The sequence below is a fragment of the Anopheles nili genome, chromosome 3 (genome assembly GCF_943737925.1).
Source record: "Anopheles nili chromosome 3, idAnoNiliSN_F5_01, whole genome shotgun sequence".
Classification (NCBI taxonomy): domain Eukaryota; kingdom Metazoa; phylum Arthropoda; class Insecta; order Diptera; family Culicidae; genus Anopheles; species Anopheles nili.
Window position 1 is genome coordinate 17,278,761 of NC_071292.1, and position 18,778 is coordinate 17,297,538.

Consider the following 18,778-nt stretch of genomic DNA (forward strand, 5'->3'; position numbering starts at 1 on the left):
GAATTTTGTGAAAATTACCAGACAATTTTATCAACAACAAATTTGTAAACCCATGTAAAACCCGTATATCTTACCTGTGTAATCATTATCATGCCGAGGAACACTTGAATGTGATATGATGAAATATCATTAAAATCATAATCCAACATACCGTATTCGGTCTATATTTTTATTGTAGTTTCTAGCATTTAATCAGTAAAATACATTTATAAAAATATCAACACAGTTGCTCTGTACTGTACTTTCTACCTGTTTACGTTAATCCAAAATAATTGAAGTAAAAAAACAGTTTTCCTCCATGAAACAGAACCAACTTCTATTTCAAATTCCAATGCTATTTGCATGACAGTCCCATTTGAAGATAAAAGTACATCGAAACCAATAGTAGACCAAGTGGTTAAACGCAATATCTAAGCGGGCAAAACATTCAAAAAGTTTAATTGGTTGCATGCTGCTGAAATCAAGTGCTACACGTAAGCCAAATTTTCAGCCAAACCTCTATCGCTGTAGCAGTGATGAAAACCATGTTATACGGGTACATTTGGTAAAAGTTAAGCAAATTTGTAAATAGTCTCATTTATGTATGTTGATCACGGACCTACCTTTGTTGCACAGTTGTTTTGTTTCCCTTAAATTGTTTGAGCATACATTCTTAATACATAATCAAATATGGATTACTTAACTCCAGTTATGGTATTCCGTTTACTTAACATGGGCGGAGATGTGTTATGTGTTCGTGGAAACATTCAAACGCTACCGCTTTCCTTTTTTATAAGCAAATATGCGAGATTCTTCGTGACATAAGATCGTGCAAACAAATTGAAAAGTGTTGTGCAGTAGTGAAAATATGTGTAAGTTCCTTCTTATCAGCACCAACCACGGCGCCCCACACTGTATAACGTGACCGAGTGAAACATTCCTGCACTATGCAACTAATCCTCCAACATTGCATGCACTCCGTGCAAATCGTTACTTACTTTATTTTGTGAAGGGCTTGCGATTCTTTATCGTAAAAAACACGGGATACGTATCAAAAAATCAAACCCAAGAAATGCTTCATTATTTCAAATTCTAAATTCTGGGGCTTGCCACTACAATACAATCAAATGAACGTACGTTACGGTTTCAACTTGCAATTAATAATTTTCGGTGTACTATTCATGCTATTGGCAACCAGCACCCCCTACTTACATAGCCCTCCATTGTAATCACGACCACATTTCCCATAATTTTGCCTCATTATTAAAACCTGTGCATGATTCTTTTTGTTTTTAATGATTCATACTATACTTTCACGACTAGGGTTGGGAAAATTGCAAATAGTTTCAATTCGTGTAAGATTCTCACCACAAAATCGACTCTCAAGCACCTGCAACTACAACTAGAGTGAATACGATGAGGGTTTTAAGCAATTGGTTCTGTTGCATTACCGGTCGCATACACATCGACGTCGGATTATACGACTCTTGAAGGGAATGGAGCTATACGAGCGGATTGTTGGGGCGAATGTACATTTATGCGGCGAATGGAACAAATGCGCTTCGAATTTTCTAACCCACCTAAAGCAAATAAATCTAGAGAATATTTCTGCTTCTTTGCTGCCTATTGGTCTCCACAACACAATCGTCTTGTCACCATCAATATTCAGTAATTATTTTCAAAATCTTCACAGGTTTTCTATGTTTTAAATTTTCGATTGTTTGCTAAATAGTCAATAATTCGTTTTCGTCGCTGATGTTATTGAGGACAAATGCACGATTGTTCGTGCACGGCACGTTACACTTCACTGGGAATATGCATTATCGGTACTATTCCTAATCGTCTAAAGCGCCCCTAATCGGGACGGGTCGCTAAATGTTGTTTTCTTCTAAAACTTCGCGGCAACCTCACGCGACTAGTGTGATAGAGAAAATTATTGATTTCCATTTGTTCCCTTTCGAAATTGTTGGCTTGATTTGGGAGAGGTGGGAAAGATAGTGCTCATGTGATACATGGAGGAGGTATATCCAAAAGGTGATTCCGTTATGGCTGAGCGGTTTCACACGTGTATATTTTCAGTGAGATACGGAGATACGTTCGTCTAACAATCGCAAATTTTTTACTTGTTTGATTGGAGATACTTGTTGCATTGTAGCATAGCTAGTATTGCATTTTTTACGAAACTAAAACGGAATATTTAATGATCATCAGTTATGCGAATAACCTACACAGTTCATTCCCCTTATTTTGATTTCGTTTTCTTAACGGAACAATAGCTTAATGGGGGGATTCGTAGCTTTAAGAGGACAAGGTTTTCCCTTGCTTTGTTTCGCTTCGGGATCCAACAGTGGCAGAAATTAAAATTATATTCCATTTTCTTCGCTTTCGTCTCCCACGGTGATGGAGTGTGGATGCAAATGATTTGTGTTTCAGCTTCCCCGGACGGATCCACAATTTAGACAGTTTCGTACTGGCGACGGAACGATCCATACAAGCAGCAGGCCAGCAGGACGGCAATGAGCTGAAACATAACGAGAAAACAAATTAGGATGCGATTGAGCAGAGAAGTCCCGACCATAAACAAATTCAACAAATAACATTTATAAAACGAATCTCAACCACGCGGTGGGGCCCTATTTGTTCGATGAATGCGGTAAAGGGAGTGTAAACTTTCTAACCATTCCAAATATTCACAGACTCGAGCGCAGCGCTCTTTATATGGAAACCGGATGTACCAAATAAGTATCATTCTCTCATTAGCATATATTTCTGGGATAGACGATTCCTGGAATTTTTTAGCCAGAAAAACCACCAGCATATTCAGTTCGGCTGAATATAATCTCGTTTCAAATGAAAATCCTGGCCGGGTTGCTAGCCCAAAATGAAAGCTATGTGCATGTATGGTTACCTTACATTAACAAAATAAAATGAGTGGTTCAGGCAATGAGGGCAGCAAAATATGGCAAAAATTTGGCAATATCCTCACATAGGATGTAGATTTAAAGCCGATCACCAGAAATACCATTGGAATGTACCTGTTATATGAGTACACCCCAATAAAACCATTGATCATAATTGAATGTTTGAATTTGTTTTCGATGGAACAAACGATATGAAGTGCGAACCCGACACTAACCTGCACAATAGCCAGTCCAATGCCGATGCCAGCTAGAATCAGTGACTTCGAGCCAAGGTAGCTCGAAAGCTTCGAGAAGCAACCCTCGGACGTGGCGTACTCCCTAGTGCACTTGTTCACGCCGATCGGCATCCGGTGGCAGCAGGCTCGCGGTACCGTGTCGTTTTTGTAGATTGGCTCCCAGTCTTCTGGTCCCTTGATGCCGCAGCACACCATCTCCGATTGTACAAGGTTCCACGCCTCCTGGGCACCCTTGTCCGTAGCGTAACTGTCGAGCGTCTTGTTGAAGCCCCTCTCCAAAATGCCGCTCAGTTCCTCATGCTTGTAGTATCCGGCAACGCCGATTCCGATTTCGGCCAGGAACACCAGCGCCAAGAAAATCGAGAACTGTGCGGGAATGAAATATTGCTTTAAAAAATAGGACAAAAAATTGTTCAATTCAAACCATACCGTAATGATCATGCAGGGACTTTCTTTGGCGGCTCCACAACATCCGAAACATGCCACCACAAAGATGATGGAACCGATCACGATAAGCACTATCGGAGCGGTCCAGAAGTTATCACCTAAGAACGAAATAGAGAAGCAAAGAGAGGGAAAATGAAACGAATCCTTGCCGCTAATGTTGCCGTGTCCTTGGTGCACCGAACGCTTAAGGATGTGTGTCAATATTTACCGACAAAGTTTGAGTAATGGTAATAGTTCGATTGAATCATAGCTCCCGCTACAATCACGACCAGGCCGGTGATCTGCAAACGAAATGGGCAAAAAAGAAAAATTCGAATGACGTTACGTCGATTACGATACAAAAAAAGAAAGAAAATCAATCAGCCTGCTGAACAAACCAGTACAAACACGATGAAGGGCACACAGGGAAATTAATTGCAAATCGATACGCGAATTGATGGGCTATGGCGGCGCAAATGAATTTGTACACGATGAGACCAGACTGAAAAACGAAGCCTTTTTCTGAGCGAGCCTCAAAACGGAGCAATAAATAATATTTCTGTAGGCACATCCTTCTCCCCCAGTGATCTATCGTGCACATAGCGCTTTGTGTGAGATGAAATTACCATCGAGGGAGGGCATCTTTCGCATGAAAAATAAAACCACATTACCTTTCGAGGAAGAGAGGACGTTCTGACATCAAATCAGGCAAGAGTCTGCACGTTTCCATCCGTGTATCGAGAGGTACACCGGCGGGGTGCGAGAACGAGCACACTAAATCATAATTACGGAAATTACACGCCCATTGCCGGCGGGGTTGAGGGTGCGAGTAAAATTGAAACTCAAGAGCCCCCGGGGACCGGGAAATATGTGCTGTTTTGTGTTTGCATTCAATATTATTCCGCCGAAAGACATCATAAATTTCCATTTGTATGTTTTTTTTTGGTTGGTGGCAGCATTGTAGCAACCGGGTGGGGTACGATGTTGCTCTGCAAAATAGGGAACATTTTGACGTACAGGATCTGGTGAAGGCAGACGAGTAGGCTATGAAAAATTAAAATGTAAATCCAAGAAGTCACGTCATGGTTGTACGTAGATAACGCCCTGATGACATGAGCCAGGACATGAGCCTTTCAAGGTGGATTCATTCACCACAGTAAGCTATCAGGGATGAATTAGAAACGCAACATGACATAAATTAATGCCCATTTTCAATGTAAACAAATGAAGGCATCCGTAAGCCATTGTATGGAAGTTCAGAGCTGGCGCTAATCTTTCAGGCATCTGGTTAATGTTCAATATTCAAAAGGTCTATATGCCATGCAAAATCGTTCTGCACACATAACTAATAGATGTCGGTAAAACTAAGACGCATGCATTAAGGTTAAGTACATCTATCTCAGTAGCACTCTGGGAACTAAGGCAGGTGTTTTATGGTCCGGAACAACCGCCTGCATCACACGAGTGAAGCGGATTAATTCTGGGTTCTCTTTCCGCCGTGGCGTTGCACAAAACGGTGTCATTCTGCACACACCACAAAACACCTCGCTTGCATACTTGCCCTGGAGACGCCCTCTCTGCTGTTGGCACAGATTTTATCGAGGATGCATCGGGATTAAATCATTGTCCTTTATCGCTGGGGCGCTGGCCCCCGGGTCGGGAATGAGCTGGAAAGCGCCACCCGAGCCTTTCCTGTGCCACAGGAAGCAATATACTCCGCTGGCGCCCGGAGCAGGGATTTAAAATGCGACCGAAGCGACAAGGCGAATGCTTAACGCGAAGTTCATGACTCTGCCGGTTGCTCCCTCACTTCGCCATCGGTGGTGGAAAACGACTTTCTAACGATGGCGTGGAACGGAATGTAGATCAATATTGCACGAGGTGTGACGCAGCTGCCGTGGTTGCGGCTTTGTAGTGAACAAACTTGCAGCAGGTCGTCTCCTCAAGACGGTACCACCTTTAATGGGTGTTTCCGTTTGTTCGGGAAGGGTACCGACAGCGCTCGTGGCGGAGGAGGTTATGATAGGGGAAAAAAAATAACAAAGTGAACACTCTGAGACCGTTTTTCCGAAGGAACCCCAGGTGGCGTCGTTTGGTGGTGGGAAAACTAATTTACTCGCCACAATTAATCAATATTTTATAATGAGAAAATGATCAGCCTCCAGCGGATGGCTGCGACGGAAGCCGTCAATAGCCTTCGTAATGGCCACCAAGCCGCAACAGTGAGGAGGATTTACAGGGCTTTCAGGCGAGCTGTAATTGTTCGGTGTCTCGAAGAAAATGAACCAAATAATAGAAGATTTTTGAAAGAAAAAAAATCTAAAGGGTTTATTATTTGAGTTTTACCTGTTAAAAAATTATAATTCATTTATTGCTTGTCAACAAGAAGCAATTACATTTATAAAATAGCTCTGGTCAAAAATAAAACAAAAAACGATCAAGGATCTTCTAGACAGTCTTAAACGACAGCTAGTACATATGAAGTAACAAGCGCAATTAAAGACCCGTTTGTATTGTGACAGAAGAGCGACAGGCGAGACGTGTCATAACGTTTCAATTCTTATCTGCTCCAAAGATCGCAGAAGGTAGTTTGGACACGATCGCGGCGCAGATAGTGTCAAAGGAAAAGATGTCGGGAATCTGGGCTTATTTGGACATGTTTTTTTTTCATGGTATCAGTTGCGTGTACACATTGCATGCACATTACATTAACGATGCCGCTAGGTAGCCATAACGGAGGCCGCGTACCATTTCGAAACGATATCTATGTCGATGCACAACTGGAAGAAATGGTGCCATAAGTTGAAGCGTATGATATTTTTTCAAACGAACGTAGCGTATACCGACAGTCCCCCTTGGGATGCACAATGTGACTGTAATGAAGAGCCTATTGTCGCTTGCTTCCTATAGTCTGTAATCATTCTCCTCGAATGAGAGCATCACCGCAACTTTTATGTTAATTATTCATTCAGAGGTAATCGTGATCACACGCCAGTCTACTTTCAATCCTCATCCTGCCAAAACGTCACTCAAGATAATGCTCAATTAGTCAGTAATGCATGCTCTCGTCCCTCGAACAACGCACGTCGAAAGAGCAGGCGGCTGTCACATTGCTTTGTCCGCACGGTACGACAATTCGTTGTAACTGCACAATGCACAAATAGGGCGAGTGATTTGAGTAATCTAATTCTACACACTGTACCCTCTGTCGCAAGTTCTCGGACAGCGCATCCAGCTGCAACCGGCATTGCCACGAGCACATAACATATTTGCATGCAAATATGCCCTTTCTTCTAGCTTTTATTTTACAGCAAAATTGACCAGTCGGCTCGCTACCGGAGCTGATCTCGAGCTAGATGGGATGAGGTTAATCGTATAGAGAAATATGACAGAGAAATAAAACATATTCGAACTAATGCTCCAACACAGGAGTTCACGTAACGTAATTTGGAACTCGTACAGAGCCGGCTTGGGGATTTCCATCGAGCTAGCCGTAAACAAGTCATAGAAAGTTGCAAAAATGCTTGGTTTTTTTTTTACATTTACATATTTTGATTTAAAAAAAACGAGCATGAAATCCATCACGCTGTAAAAGGGTTTCACTTTAAATCCATTTATACCATTTTAGTCATTTGAATAAGTGTATTTTATCATCATTCAATGTTGATTCCCATACGGTGCTTCAATTGTTCGAAGTATATTTTTCATTAGCAAAATTCTTATATTAAACAGACATTACATATATAGTTTAGCATAACCATTGCCAGCCTTAAGCAATACCATTTTAAGTTACACCTAACCTAACCGAAGATGATTGACAAACGCGAGAAAAGGATGAAAAGAATGATCTAACGCGTGTATGACAAATGATATGATAAATTGAAAATTGAATAAAAGAATCATTGCAGAATGAAATAGTTCACATCGCATTCCGACATTATGGGTGAGCCTTTTGACATGTGAAGTAAATCATGCGCGTAAAGTAACAAAAAAGAGCAAACCCTCTGTTCGTTGAACTCCTAAATTGCACAATCTAACTGACGCGGTATATCGCTGTTGTTACGCCACTTCAAATATATCAGTCATATCAGATATTGTGGTTCGTTCGTGTAATTAATTTTATTTATTTTCTTTGCCAATTCAAATACACCCGTATCCATTCCCGTAAATTGCACTCGATCAAATTTCCATTCACCGCGGTTACGCCTGATAAACCGCGCGTCAACCAAATTAATAACGCAAACTTGACACCACATCGCCGGTGATCTGAACTGATATCAATACTTGCGCGGCTGTAGGTGCGTAATGTTGCGAGTCCAGCCGCGCTCTGCCGTTGCATGACCCGTGGTGATCGTGATCCAGCCGCGTGAGCCTCCACCCGCTTCTGTTGCAATAAAATTAACATTTTAATTAAATTACTCTCTCTGTCATACGCCGAGCGCATCACGAGTCCTAGCGCGGGCAAGAAACCGAAAGATTTATAGCCGAACCACCGTGGTGCGGCGCGAAATTGTTTGCGTTATTCCGTCAAGGAAAAGGTGGAAATGCAAATTTTCCACAGCCATACATCATAAACTCATGAACATTTCGGCCACCGGTAAGTCCTGTAACATATGATTTTACGTAGGTAAAGGGACCTTTTTTTCTGATCCGTGTAACCTTTCGCAGGCGTTGGCAGCTACACGGCCATCGTAGATCCTGATTCCAGGGGAAAGATTTATGCTCGCAATTGTTGTAAATAATTTGAATTAATAGACAACCATCGTACGTTATATTCGTCGCATTTTCGGAGGCGGTTCCACTACATGGTTTCTCCCGAATTGCTATTAAATCTCTGACCTCTTACGGTGGTGTGAGAATGCCAAGCAAAGCTAAAAATGTTTCCCGATTGCCCGAAACCACTATGGTTGGGGTGTTTAAGGTTAGTGGCCCAAGAGGAAACAGTTTCTCGTTTCGTAACTGTATTCGCTATTCGGTGGCAACGAAAGACACCGAGTGGACCTTGGTTTGGAAAAGCGTGACCTCCTCGACTGGGGTCCGCCGTTTCGGTTCATTTCGTTTAAGCACCCGACTATTATCGGCTAGCCTGGGAAAGTCAACACATCCCACTGGAAAAGGCCAAATGGTTTCCTATTTACAAGTCCGCCTCATCCGTTCCAATCGATTCGGTTTGGGATCGGTCGAATTGTCCGTCGGTCCACCTTTGGCCGCTTGCGAGGTGGAATTTGGGATTAAAGAAATCGTTTTTCGTCCATTCGCCACTAGGCACCAATCTCTCGTAAGCAAAGATGGCGTTTTTCTTAAGTTCAAGATTTGCGAAGGACGATGATGACGGAAGGACCTTATTTGACCATTTTTTTGCTTTTGCTCACAATTACAGGATACCGGAAGGGACTGGATTATGGATTAAATTGGGTTTATCTTTAATAAATGTATTAAAATCCTACCCAACGATATTATCATACATTTTTTCTCTACACTCAAATATGAAATATAGATCATGCTTTAAGAGTCATTGCATGTTGAATATGAAAACCATTTGTTAGCTATAACAAATCCAGGCTTTATTATGACGGCGTCATTGCGCTTTTTGGTGGATTATGGGCTATAATGCCATACCGAGCCAAAATTAATAATTTCCCAACAATACAGGCTCGATGTTCGATGCCATTTTATCCATCGGCGGATTGGTGATACTTAATTCACCGCACTAACTCGTTGCCAGTCGATTTAGTTGCACTTCTCATTTACTTTCTATTAGGGTAATTGATTTTAATCATTTTCCCGATGACACGGGCCGATAGTATATTGGCCTTACGCGTTTACCACCCGCGATGTCGGATGCATTACTAAGGCGTCTTTTAATGGCTTTTACGAGCCGGCGGCTGTTCTAACGGGAAACCCGTGGAAAACCTAATCATTTGTACGCCGCACTGCTCGCACATCGTGCGCAGCTTTGTAGTAAAACTTTCCGATGCCTTCAGCTATGCCGTAACACCAAACGGACCAGTATGGCACTGTTTTCAGCAAATGCTCTCCATCGCGTCGAACGCGTGTTCCCAAACGATGCAAGCGCATCACCAGGACACGCTTTGGTATCCTGCACAGGGTAGGGATCGCATTCGAAGCCCAGGGCGTTTGCAATCGAATCAGTATTAATCTACTTTGCTTCTCGTTGCTCCTGGGCCCAGGATCAGTCACTAGACAGGCTGGTGTACGTTGTCTAGGAAGGAACTTACCGCGAACAGGAAATTGAAGAAAAATACCAAGTAGCGCACGCACGATATTCCTAACGAAGGCATGTTGGCTGCTTTCTGATCACTGCAACGAAAAAAAAGGTCGGTAGGAACGCGTTAAATCTAGCTATTTACTTGAAATGGATGAGTTATAAAATTCAATATAATCGAAGGAGGGCATATTATTATAGTAATTTTATACACTAAATAATAATTACATTTCAAATTTTGTATTCTCGGGATTATGAGAATCCTTCCATAGTGCTACGTACGATTCAGATGCAACTTTTACAAAAACAAATAGGTAGTAATAAAATTGACATGGAGGATTTCGAGCAATGTGCAAGTATCAAAGAAAATCATAAAGAAAAAGCGCTCCCTAAAAGCTACTTAACAAACTCTCGCTATGCTCCACGCACGGATGCATTCCGGGGAAATGATAAATCCGAATTAATTTTAATATATTCAAATCAGTTAAGTTGACAACAATCTACTCATGGCCACGTTCGGTTTACGCAAAGAAAACGATACAGAAAAAAAACATTTGACCAACTTCTCGCTCACGGAGGTACGAAGGGAAAAGTTTTCACTCAAGTCGCATCATGAATATATTTCGCAACGGCAGTCCTGGTCCTACTTACTGAATAGAATAAAATTGAAAAAGTTTCTATTGTGCATGAGACATTGTAAAGATAACCGCTAGGTTACTGGAAGTACCGATAATGATGTTCAATGATTATATTTTTAGCATTAAACTTTCTATTAGCAGAAAACGATATGATACATCAGTTCAACATTATCCTGAACGTTGCAAGAAGTGAAGAATTTGATAAATATAAATACATAATAGTAAAAAAAAATATTATCCAGGACTGTGAACATTTTTCAAGCATACTAAGTAATAATGAAATGAACGAAAATCAATTTGGTAAAACAAATCCGCAAGAAATAATTAAGACGACGGTCAACATCTGCATAAACACAAATTAACGTCCAACAGGAGATGCAATCGTCAATGTAATGAGAAAGCAATACAAAGATAGCTTTTTGCCTGTGTCCAAAACGGTAGGCGAAGACACAACACATATTTTTTCTCACCCTTTTTTAGAGCTAGTTGAAGTGTCCAAATCAAGCTGTCTTGTGCCGGAGGGCCTTATTCCGAGTGTCCTTTTCAAATTCTAACAAAAAACCTGCAATGTGTGTATATTTCCCCTTTTTTTCGTTTCCTGTTTGGCCCGTTCCGCTATTCACCGAGTAATAAGGTAGGGATTATGTTCCTCATGCAGTGATTTTGTTTCTAGTGCCTTTTTTGTCAGCACTCATTCGACCCACTTGGACTGTGCCGATTCACTTCGCGCGCCGGAAGCACGTAAAGCTTGCCGGTCGCTTTGTCAACTTTCCCGAGCTGCGGCCGTGCCAAGAGGGCAAGTCGTCTGTCATTCTTCACGGGGCACACGGCCCAGCTGGGCCATCCTGAATAAACAAACAGACGTGATGAGAGAAGAATTTAATCTACGGCAGCCTGGGCAAAGTAATTGAAAATGCCAGAAAAACGATACCAAATTTTGGTGACCGTGCAGACGGGAAAAGAAAAACTTGCTCCTTGCCGTTTTCTTAGGGAGCGGCTAGAGAATGAACCTACCCCAAAAGCATCCAAATAAACTTTCGATCCCTTCCTGACCGCCCGGGTAGCTTCCTTAATCAAGCTTGAGCTAACAGAGTGCCGTAGAACGTTGAATAAATTCATAAGCCATCGGGAAGAGAAAAAAAGGGAACCGAGCACCACAGACACATTTGAGAAGAGCATGGGATGGCCGATAAAAAAGTGACATGCAACACAACACGGGGGCGTAATGAACTTTTTGTTATTTATGTTCGCCGGGACATTCAAAGAAGAGATCAAAATTCGATATTGATTCTGTGGGCCGTGCAACAATCTACTAAATATACGACCTAGAAGAAGCAGGCGAATATGGAAAGCAGCCTCCATCTGGCACTTACGATCCTGATCTTTAAAGCGAACTAAACTTAGTTCCGTTAGAGCGAGGAGAAAAAAAATCAACACAAAAGCAAGAAGAAATTGATCCAGAAGAACCTGTTGAACTGAAGAGACTTTCTAACGAACCGCTGTTTGCCACAGCTTGCCTGCAATGGATATGTATGCCGATTGATCCAATATTTCTACGTCCAAGCTGTGATTGATCTGGCAGAACCAATTACTCGACGTTTCGACCACTGCTTTGATTGGGGTGCTAGCATGGCAGAATATGTACGACCTTCCACCACTCCATTTGAGTGGGGCTAGAAGCCGGTGCTAATACGATTTCAGATCGTTTCATGTCAGAAAACGACTTCCGGAACGAGACCAGAAGAATAGAACCGAAATTTACAAACGACCATGCGCCTCCATTTAGCATAAATTTCTTTGAATGCAAATGATATATCACGTTCCGTATATTATGGCACCCATTTGATTTCGATACTAATAAATAAGGTTAGAGAAAACGATGTTTGTTTAATTTATTGAAATTTCTTAAAATTGTCGAATACCCACAATAATAGGATAAATGTAACAAGAATGTGAATAGGAAAAGGTTCTTCGCCACAAGTCTTAGCATGCATGTCTTAGCGTAACGAACAATTAATTACACCACACAACAGTTGTGGTTCGTTTTCAAGAAGGAAAGGGTAACAGATGGTTGACATCCATAACATATGATCCCCTAGAGTAACCCGGTGATAGTTTGGTTCAAGGTGGTTATTTCTCGACAACCAATTGCCATTGGAAGCTATCAACAATCCACCCAATAACAAAGGAGCTCGTTGCTATGGAATATATTCAGCTTACATGCACTGATCGGAGGATTAGCCATGTTAAACTCGATACATAGCTGTCATAGCTACTTCAGTTTCATCATTGAGAGGCTTCCGGCAGCGTTAATGGGAAATCCATTGGCACAGATTTGGAATGTAGCGCTTAATGTTATATCTTTGATGAATGTGGCGGCTTATGGCAAAACCATTGCCTGTGCAATATTTCTACGCCGCAACACGTGTTTCGAAAAGAATGGGTACAGTTTGTGTAGTTCAAATTATACTGTATTTCAGAGAAATTTTCAAACTTGTAATCAATGAACTAATAAATCCAATGGCATATCTTTAAATCTACTGATCCAACGAAAACGTAGACAATGTAATGTAACTATTTTTTCGTAATACTAATGACTCTGCTTAATTAAAGAATACCATCCTGAAACAACCCAAAGAGAGCATGTTATTTGTGTTTCATCGGTGTCTAATATTCTGTCTGCTCAACGTCGAACCGCCATGCTTGGGAGATAAATATTGTTTTATCATTACCATACCGCGCAGCACCGAGTCCGTCCGGCGATGCTTTGCATTTTAAGAGCCCAGCAAAACCGCAATGAAACTCTCGCAAACAATGAAATCGTTTAATGAAATTAAACCCAGCTGAGGCTCCCCCATCGATCGTATCACAAATCAAACCACGTTTGCCTCCTGATTGGCTGACGAATCGTTTTATAAAAAATCGTCCTGTTCTTCGCTCTATCGCTTTCTACGAGCAATCACAACAGATACCATGCGTACAGTACCACTTCATCGGAGCTTCCAGACGAAGAAAAAAAGTTCCATGCGCGCCAGAAGCAGCCCGGTAAATAATTCAAAACGAGTGGCTCACCTTATGAATATTCCATTAACCCCGATCGAATCTCAATTGCCTGTCGTACAGTTACGGCACCGGGGAGCTTCCTGGTGGTTCCGTCTAAGCTACGCACTCGAGCGTACGACACGCCATATAGAGAAGCTAATGGGGTACGAGATACGTTGGCACTGCACCCCGAGCTTCGACCCAATTCATCGATCGAAAATCGTTTCCTAATTTAAATCCCTCCCGAAGGCTAGGCTAACTGATGTCCTGCTCAGTTCCGGTTCCGTCGCCATCGGGACGGCTGTCTACCATCGTCAGTAACGTGTACGGTTGTTTTGTTGCCCGAGCAGCAAGGAAAACGCAAATTCACAGCCCCAACGGAGAGGTGGAGGCTCTCGACTTCCGGAGGGAATTTCCGACATTCGAGTACCCTCGAATGGGGGAAAAGGCGGGAGTGTGAGCTGTTCGGACACGAGCAACCACGATTCTCATTGTACTGTCTTCCGTAACACGCTAAGGTTGTTTTTTATGAACGAAATGCATTGAACCGTTTTCCTACCCTATAAGCAATCCTTTAGGGAGAAATTACGGGGTGACGATAAAAAAAGGGAAGCTTCAAACGGAACGATACGAAGAACTTGAAATCCGGAGTTTCGTCCATACATCCTGTACGCATTGGATTCCTGTCACTCCAAGCCCGCCCAACCTGTCATGCGTCGATTTGTGACGATTTATTTAACGTTTCCTGTTGTGGAATTGGATTTCTCTTGTGCAGCGACCGGAAAACCCGGCCGGGTTGAAAGAAGGATTAGACCGGGGGGGGGGGGTGGGCCAGAAAACATTGATAACTGGCATGGCTTAGTACGGTTTACATTGACCATCCATCATACGTATAGTTGATTGGAAAACTATACCTCCGAAATGATGAGTGAAAAAGCTTTAATCAAATCTTTTAAAACCAATCATATGGATTTTCAACCTAATATCAATGGAACGACACGACGAATTTCGGTTCTTATACAGATTGATAGTTTTCAGTATCAATTCTGTGAAAAAATAACATTGTCACTAAATAACGTTTTTCGTGTATTTTTCTACGCTTTGCTAGATTGCAAAGCATCAGCAGGAATGGAAAATTCAGCCGAAAAAATCAATCTTTAAAATGGATCCACGCACAGATACGCCAGGACCGTATCACTCACCGTACGTAGTCGATAAACAACGCTCCGATCCATAAATGTGATTGCTCAGGGAAATCTCAAAGCAAGCGTTCTTTTCCGGTGATTTTATTTTCTGCCATGAATGTGACATTTGCATGGCGATGTGTTGCTGAAACCCGCTTTCATGTGACGAAAGTTGCTCTTGGAGGGAAAAAAAAGTACACACAACACAAGCAGGAATAAAAAGAATCACATTTTGAGCACGTCAACGCAGAAGGGAGCTTTGGGTTCGAAGACTAGGCACAAAATGAGTGCTATTGCAGTGAGGTACTATCGCAAGGGTTTCGAATTACTGCGGTAATGATCGCAAGGATGCATAGAAAAGCAGGACGCAGCCCATTTTGTGAGAAAAAGCCAACCCTTATTCTACTAGTTTATTGAACAAGAACACATAAAAAAACTTCAACCCATCAGTCTTAGATGCAATCGAAGTTTTGACGAGCAAGTGCCCATCAACGTTATGGACGCAGAAAATGCATATAAGGCATTATTTCGCTTCTGGCCATCGAGAATAGTGATCTCTTTTGGGAAAAATAATTTCGGGCGAAACTTGAAACCCGCCCCAGAAGACCGGATATTTGAGCTAATTTGCGACGTCCTCTCAAATGTGGATCGACATCAAAGTGCCGCAAGCAAAACAAGTTTCGTGGATGTGAAAAATAACCAAGACCCACGAGGGCGCTCGTTAAAGACATCATCATCATCAAACAGACATTATCCTGCTGGCTGAGTGTCCCCAAAGTAGCTTAGTAGCCGTGGCGAAACGGCGAACTACGGCGAAAGAGTTGGAAAGGCGCAGGACAAAGTTTCATGATTCGTGTATGTGATTTAGCCAAATATTGATGTACCCGAAAAGGGAAATAGAAAAAAAATATCGCTTCCCATCGAGCAAGTCATATTTGCCATCGTTGCATGAAAAGTATGACTCCAATCAAACGGCGGCAAATGAAGCGTTCGTCGATGGGCAATAAATTTGATACCCATACTCGCTCGTCCGTTCGGGAGCGCTTTCTTTGCTAAAGGTAACCTTTTTTTCCGATTGACAAACGACGTGAGTGGGTGAAAATATGACACACGAGCTGCTTGAGAGCAAATGGGATTTTTCCGTTTCACGTCCCAGAAAAAAGATTTATCCCGCACCGCACAATGATCTGCAGGAAAATGTTGAAGATGTCTTCTTTATGGAATTTTCAAGTTACAAATGATGCTACAATATAAACTCATCAATCCACTCCTCTAGTTGTAGATATTTTTTACTGTTCCGATTAAGAACGTAGATTTTAAATTGTGTCAGTCAGGACTATATATCAAAAGCGTTCCTGGAATAACATTGCAAAACAATTTTGATGATCTATCGTTTTAGCCATAAAACAAAAATAACTACAAAGTGTTAAGTATGTGACTTCGATGGCAATATATTCACTGCGAAACTGCCTCTCATAATGCATCGGTAGAGTGAACAGATGATTAATACGACGATTCGTTTTGTTGGATTTGAAATGAAATGAAGTGTACGCTGAAGTTAATGAATAAATTTGCACATTTCATCTTATCCTTTCACAAAGTAGAGTATTTTCAACTGATAATTTAAACAAAATCGTAATATGTCGCAACATGTCCAATCATAGTTGGGAAGAGCCATTGAACAGCTCATAGATTCTAGTACCAAACGGTTGGACACCTTACAGCAACCTGGTGCAATCGCTTTGAGGGCGGAATGTATTGAATTGATCTATCATGCGAAACCGCATGATGCACGTGCTAGTCCACGATCATAATAGGTAGTCCGGACTGGTCGTTGCAGTCGTATCGCGTTGTTTAGCGCAAACGATCGATACATTGCACACGTACGGCAAGCGGAACGGTTCCAGAATCTTGTCCAGCATTTCAATCTTATCTTTAATATTGACAACTAGTCAATCGAGAACCTTGTGAAGCAACGGTTTTTACCTTTCCAGCTTATTTGATAGTATCGTTTTACGGCTAGATAAACACAAACACGATCTAAACATAAAATTAATGTTTACTCAGGGCAAATATAGGTTACATGTGCACCTAGAATATGTTGAAAATGATAATTATAAACCATGAGAATCGTCCATGCATAGATACTTTATGACATAACTTTCGAAAGCAGCCAATTGAAACATGAAATAAAATGTTATCATCTTGCTTTCTAAAATGATTGCAAAACTGAACTAAACAATGTAATAAAGAATTTATTTTTCAGTACTCAATAAACCATTGGAATAAGACCAAATATATTTTCAAAGAATTTCGCCGGAAATTGCTTCATTTCAATCTTGGGAAAGAAAACTTGATTTTCTTTTGCCTAGTTTCTAATCCTCCAATCATTTTCCCATACCACGGTGCTCAGACGGATCGAAATAAGCCAGCTTATTAATATTCATTACCGAAAGAACCAAATCGAACTTGGTTGGTATCGAAAAGGGCTTACTCAGAGATTTCTTCATCGTATCGGTTTAATGGGAGATTATTTGTGGTAGAAAAACAAATGTTAGATGTAGCACATTTTTTCTGATGCCAAATAGAAAAATTAAATGTTGAAAATTTATTGTAAAACTTAGACAACTCTGCTAACTCCTAGCCATATATTGTACTATACTAGTACATTTTCAGTCCTTTCTAGTGAAGATATTTTCCTCATGTTGTATATAACAATGCATATAATACAGATGTAATCCTTCTTAATTAGCTAACCGGAAATGAAATACCGTGTAGGTTGTCCAGCGAAAAACAACTGCGAGCATTTTCCATGGAGTCCACCACAAAAATCACACAAAACCAACGTGGTGAAAGTGCAACCACAAGCCATCACTTTCAACGCCTCCATAATTTCAATTTTTTTTGTTTCGTGTTTCGAAGTCCAATACCATACTGAACTCGGTACATTCGGTCATCAGTTTCTCTCGCTCCAGCTTCAGACCAGCAAGCTTTCGGAGGCATGATTAATGACTGTTTCTGACACTTGTTGAACTGTCGTTACGCGCTTGAAGGGTCTGCAGTAACCTTTTTTGTTGCTAGTTCACTATGGTGTCAGGATTGAATTTCTACCACCATGACGAAGGAAAACATGCGACAAAATGTCACAAATTTGTTGTATTATCAAATTAAGTACAAATCAAATCAAATTAATTTATTTTGCAAACTAAAAACTAGAAACTACTGGTTAGAATAAATATAAATTAAACAGAACCATTGTTCTGTCCATTCATAATCAATGATTATTTTATTTAAACAGAATCTCAATCACGGCTATTATCAAAACCACCGGCATTGGTGGTAAAAAGGAAAATTTTATCTTTTTGCTAGCGGTAATTAGCATAACTGATAAAATATATTGAAAAAAATTCAATGTGTTTTATGGGAAACGACCATGAAGCACTTTTGCGGTGATTCAGCGTTGGTAGAAGTATTCAATTTTTTACACTTATTTTGCAATCCAACATTAAAATCGTGAAAGTGTGACCACGCGAATGACCGAAACATGAAACGGAATCATTTTCAACGTACTATCGTTCCACATGCAACGAAATGAAATTATCATGCTACTGCGAAGGAACCAAAAAAGCATTTTAAAAAGGGATAATTATTAAGTTTGCACGAAATTGATTACGCCGTGGTTTGGAGAAAAAATGTAAATCAATTATTGCTTTCATATGCAATCAAAATTTCCACAATAGGAACTAAATGCAGCCCTTCGAATCGTAATAAAAACGTATCGATCTGCATACATGTTCCACATTCGTGTTAATTGCTATTTTAGATTGTTATTCCTTCAACTTAATAAAGCCAGTTTATTTATTGCTGCACATGTAATATAATTGGTCACATCTTGGTCTGTAGTAAAAGCCAAACACTTGTAACGTCACTTCGAATCCGCATTATTCTGCACACCAATCGAAATTCGAACATGACTTCTACAACACAACGCTGCCGGTATAAGATCGATGGTAACATTTGAAATGTTACATCCCACACCGAGATCTCTTGTTGGAAATACTCAATTCTTCATCCCCGCCAGATAGTGGGGAGAAATCATTTAGATGAATTTAGACAGATGGCGAGT

General features: G+C 41.0%; 1 protein-coding gene across 1 annotated transcript; it reads right to left on the minus strand.

Moving 5' to 3' along the window:
* Nucleotides 1-161: 161 nt before the first annotated feature.
* LOC128727479 (CD63 antigen-like) lies at nucleotides 162-9,864 on the minus strand. Its single transcript, XM_053821396.1, has 5 exons — nucleotides 9,802-9,864; nucleotides 3,792-3,864; nucleotides 3,566-3,681; nucleotides 3,116-3,502; nucleotides 162-2,500 (listed from the first exon to the last, which is right to left on the minus strand). The coding sequence occupies exons 1-5, from the start codon at nucleotides 9,862-9,864 to the stop codon at nucleotides 2,435-2,437; spliced, it is 705 nt and encodes a 234-aa protein (XP_053677371.1). The 3' UTR covers nucleotides 162-2,434.
* Between the last annotated feature and the right edge of the window lie 8,914 nt (nucleotides 9,865-18,778).

What these genes read in the sequence shown, in the direction of transcription:
- LOC128727479 (XM_053821396.1), bottom strand. Translation starts at nt 9,864, where the DNA reads ATGCCTTCGTTAGGAATATCGTGCGTGCGCTACTTGGTATTTTTCTTC. An exon ending in CCATTACTCAAACTTTGTCG is followed by an intron (nt 3,682 to 3,791) that starts GTAAATATTGAC and finishes TTTCGTTCTTAG; the next exon opens with GTGATAACTTCTGGACCGCT. An exon ending in GTCCCTGCATGATCATTACG is followed by an intron (nt 3,503 to 3,565) that starts GTATGGTTTGAA and finishes ATTCCCGCACAG; the next exon opens with TTCTCGATTTTCTTGGCGCT.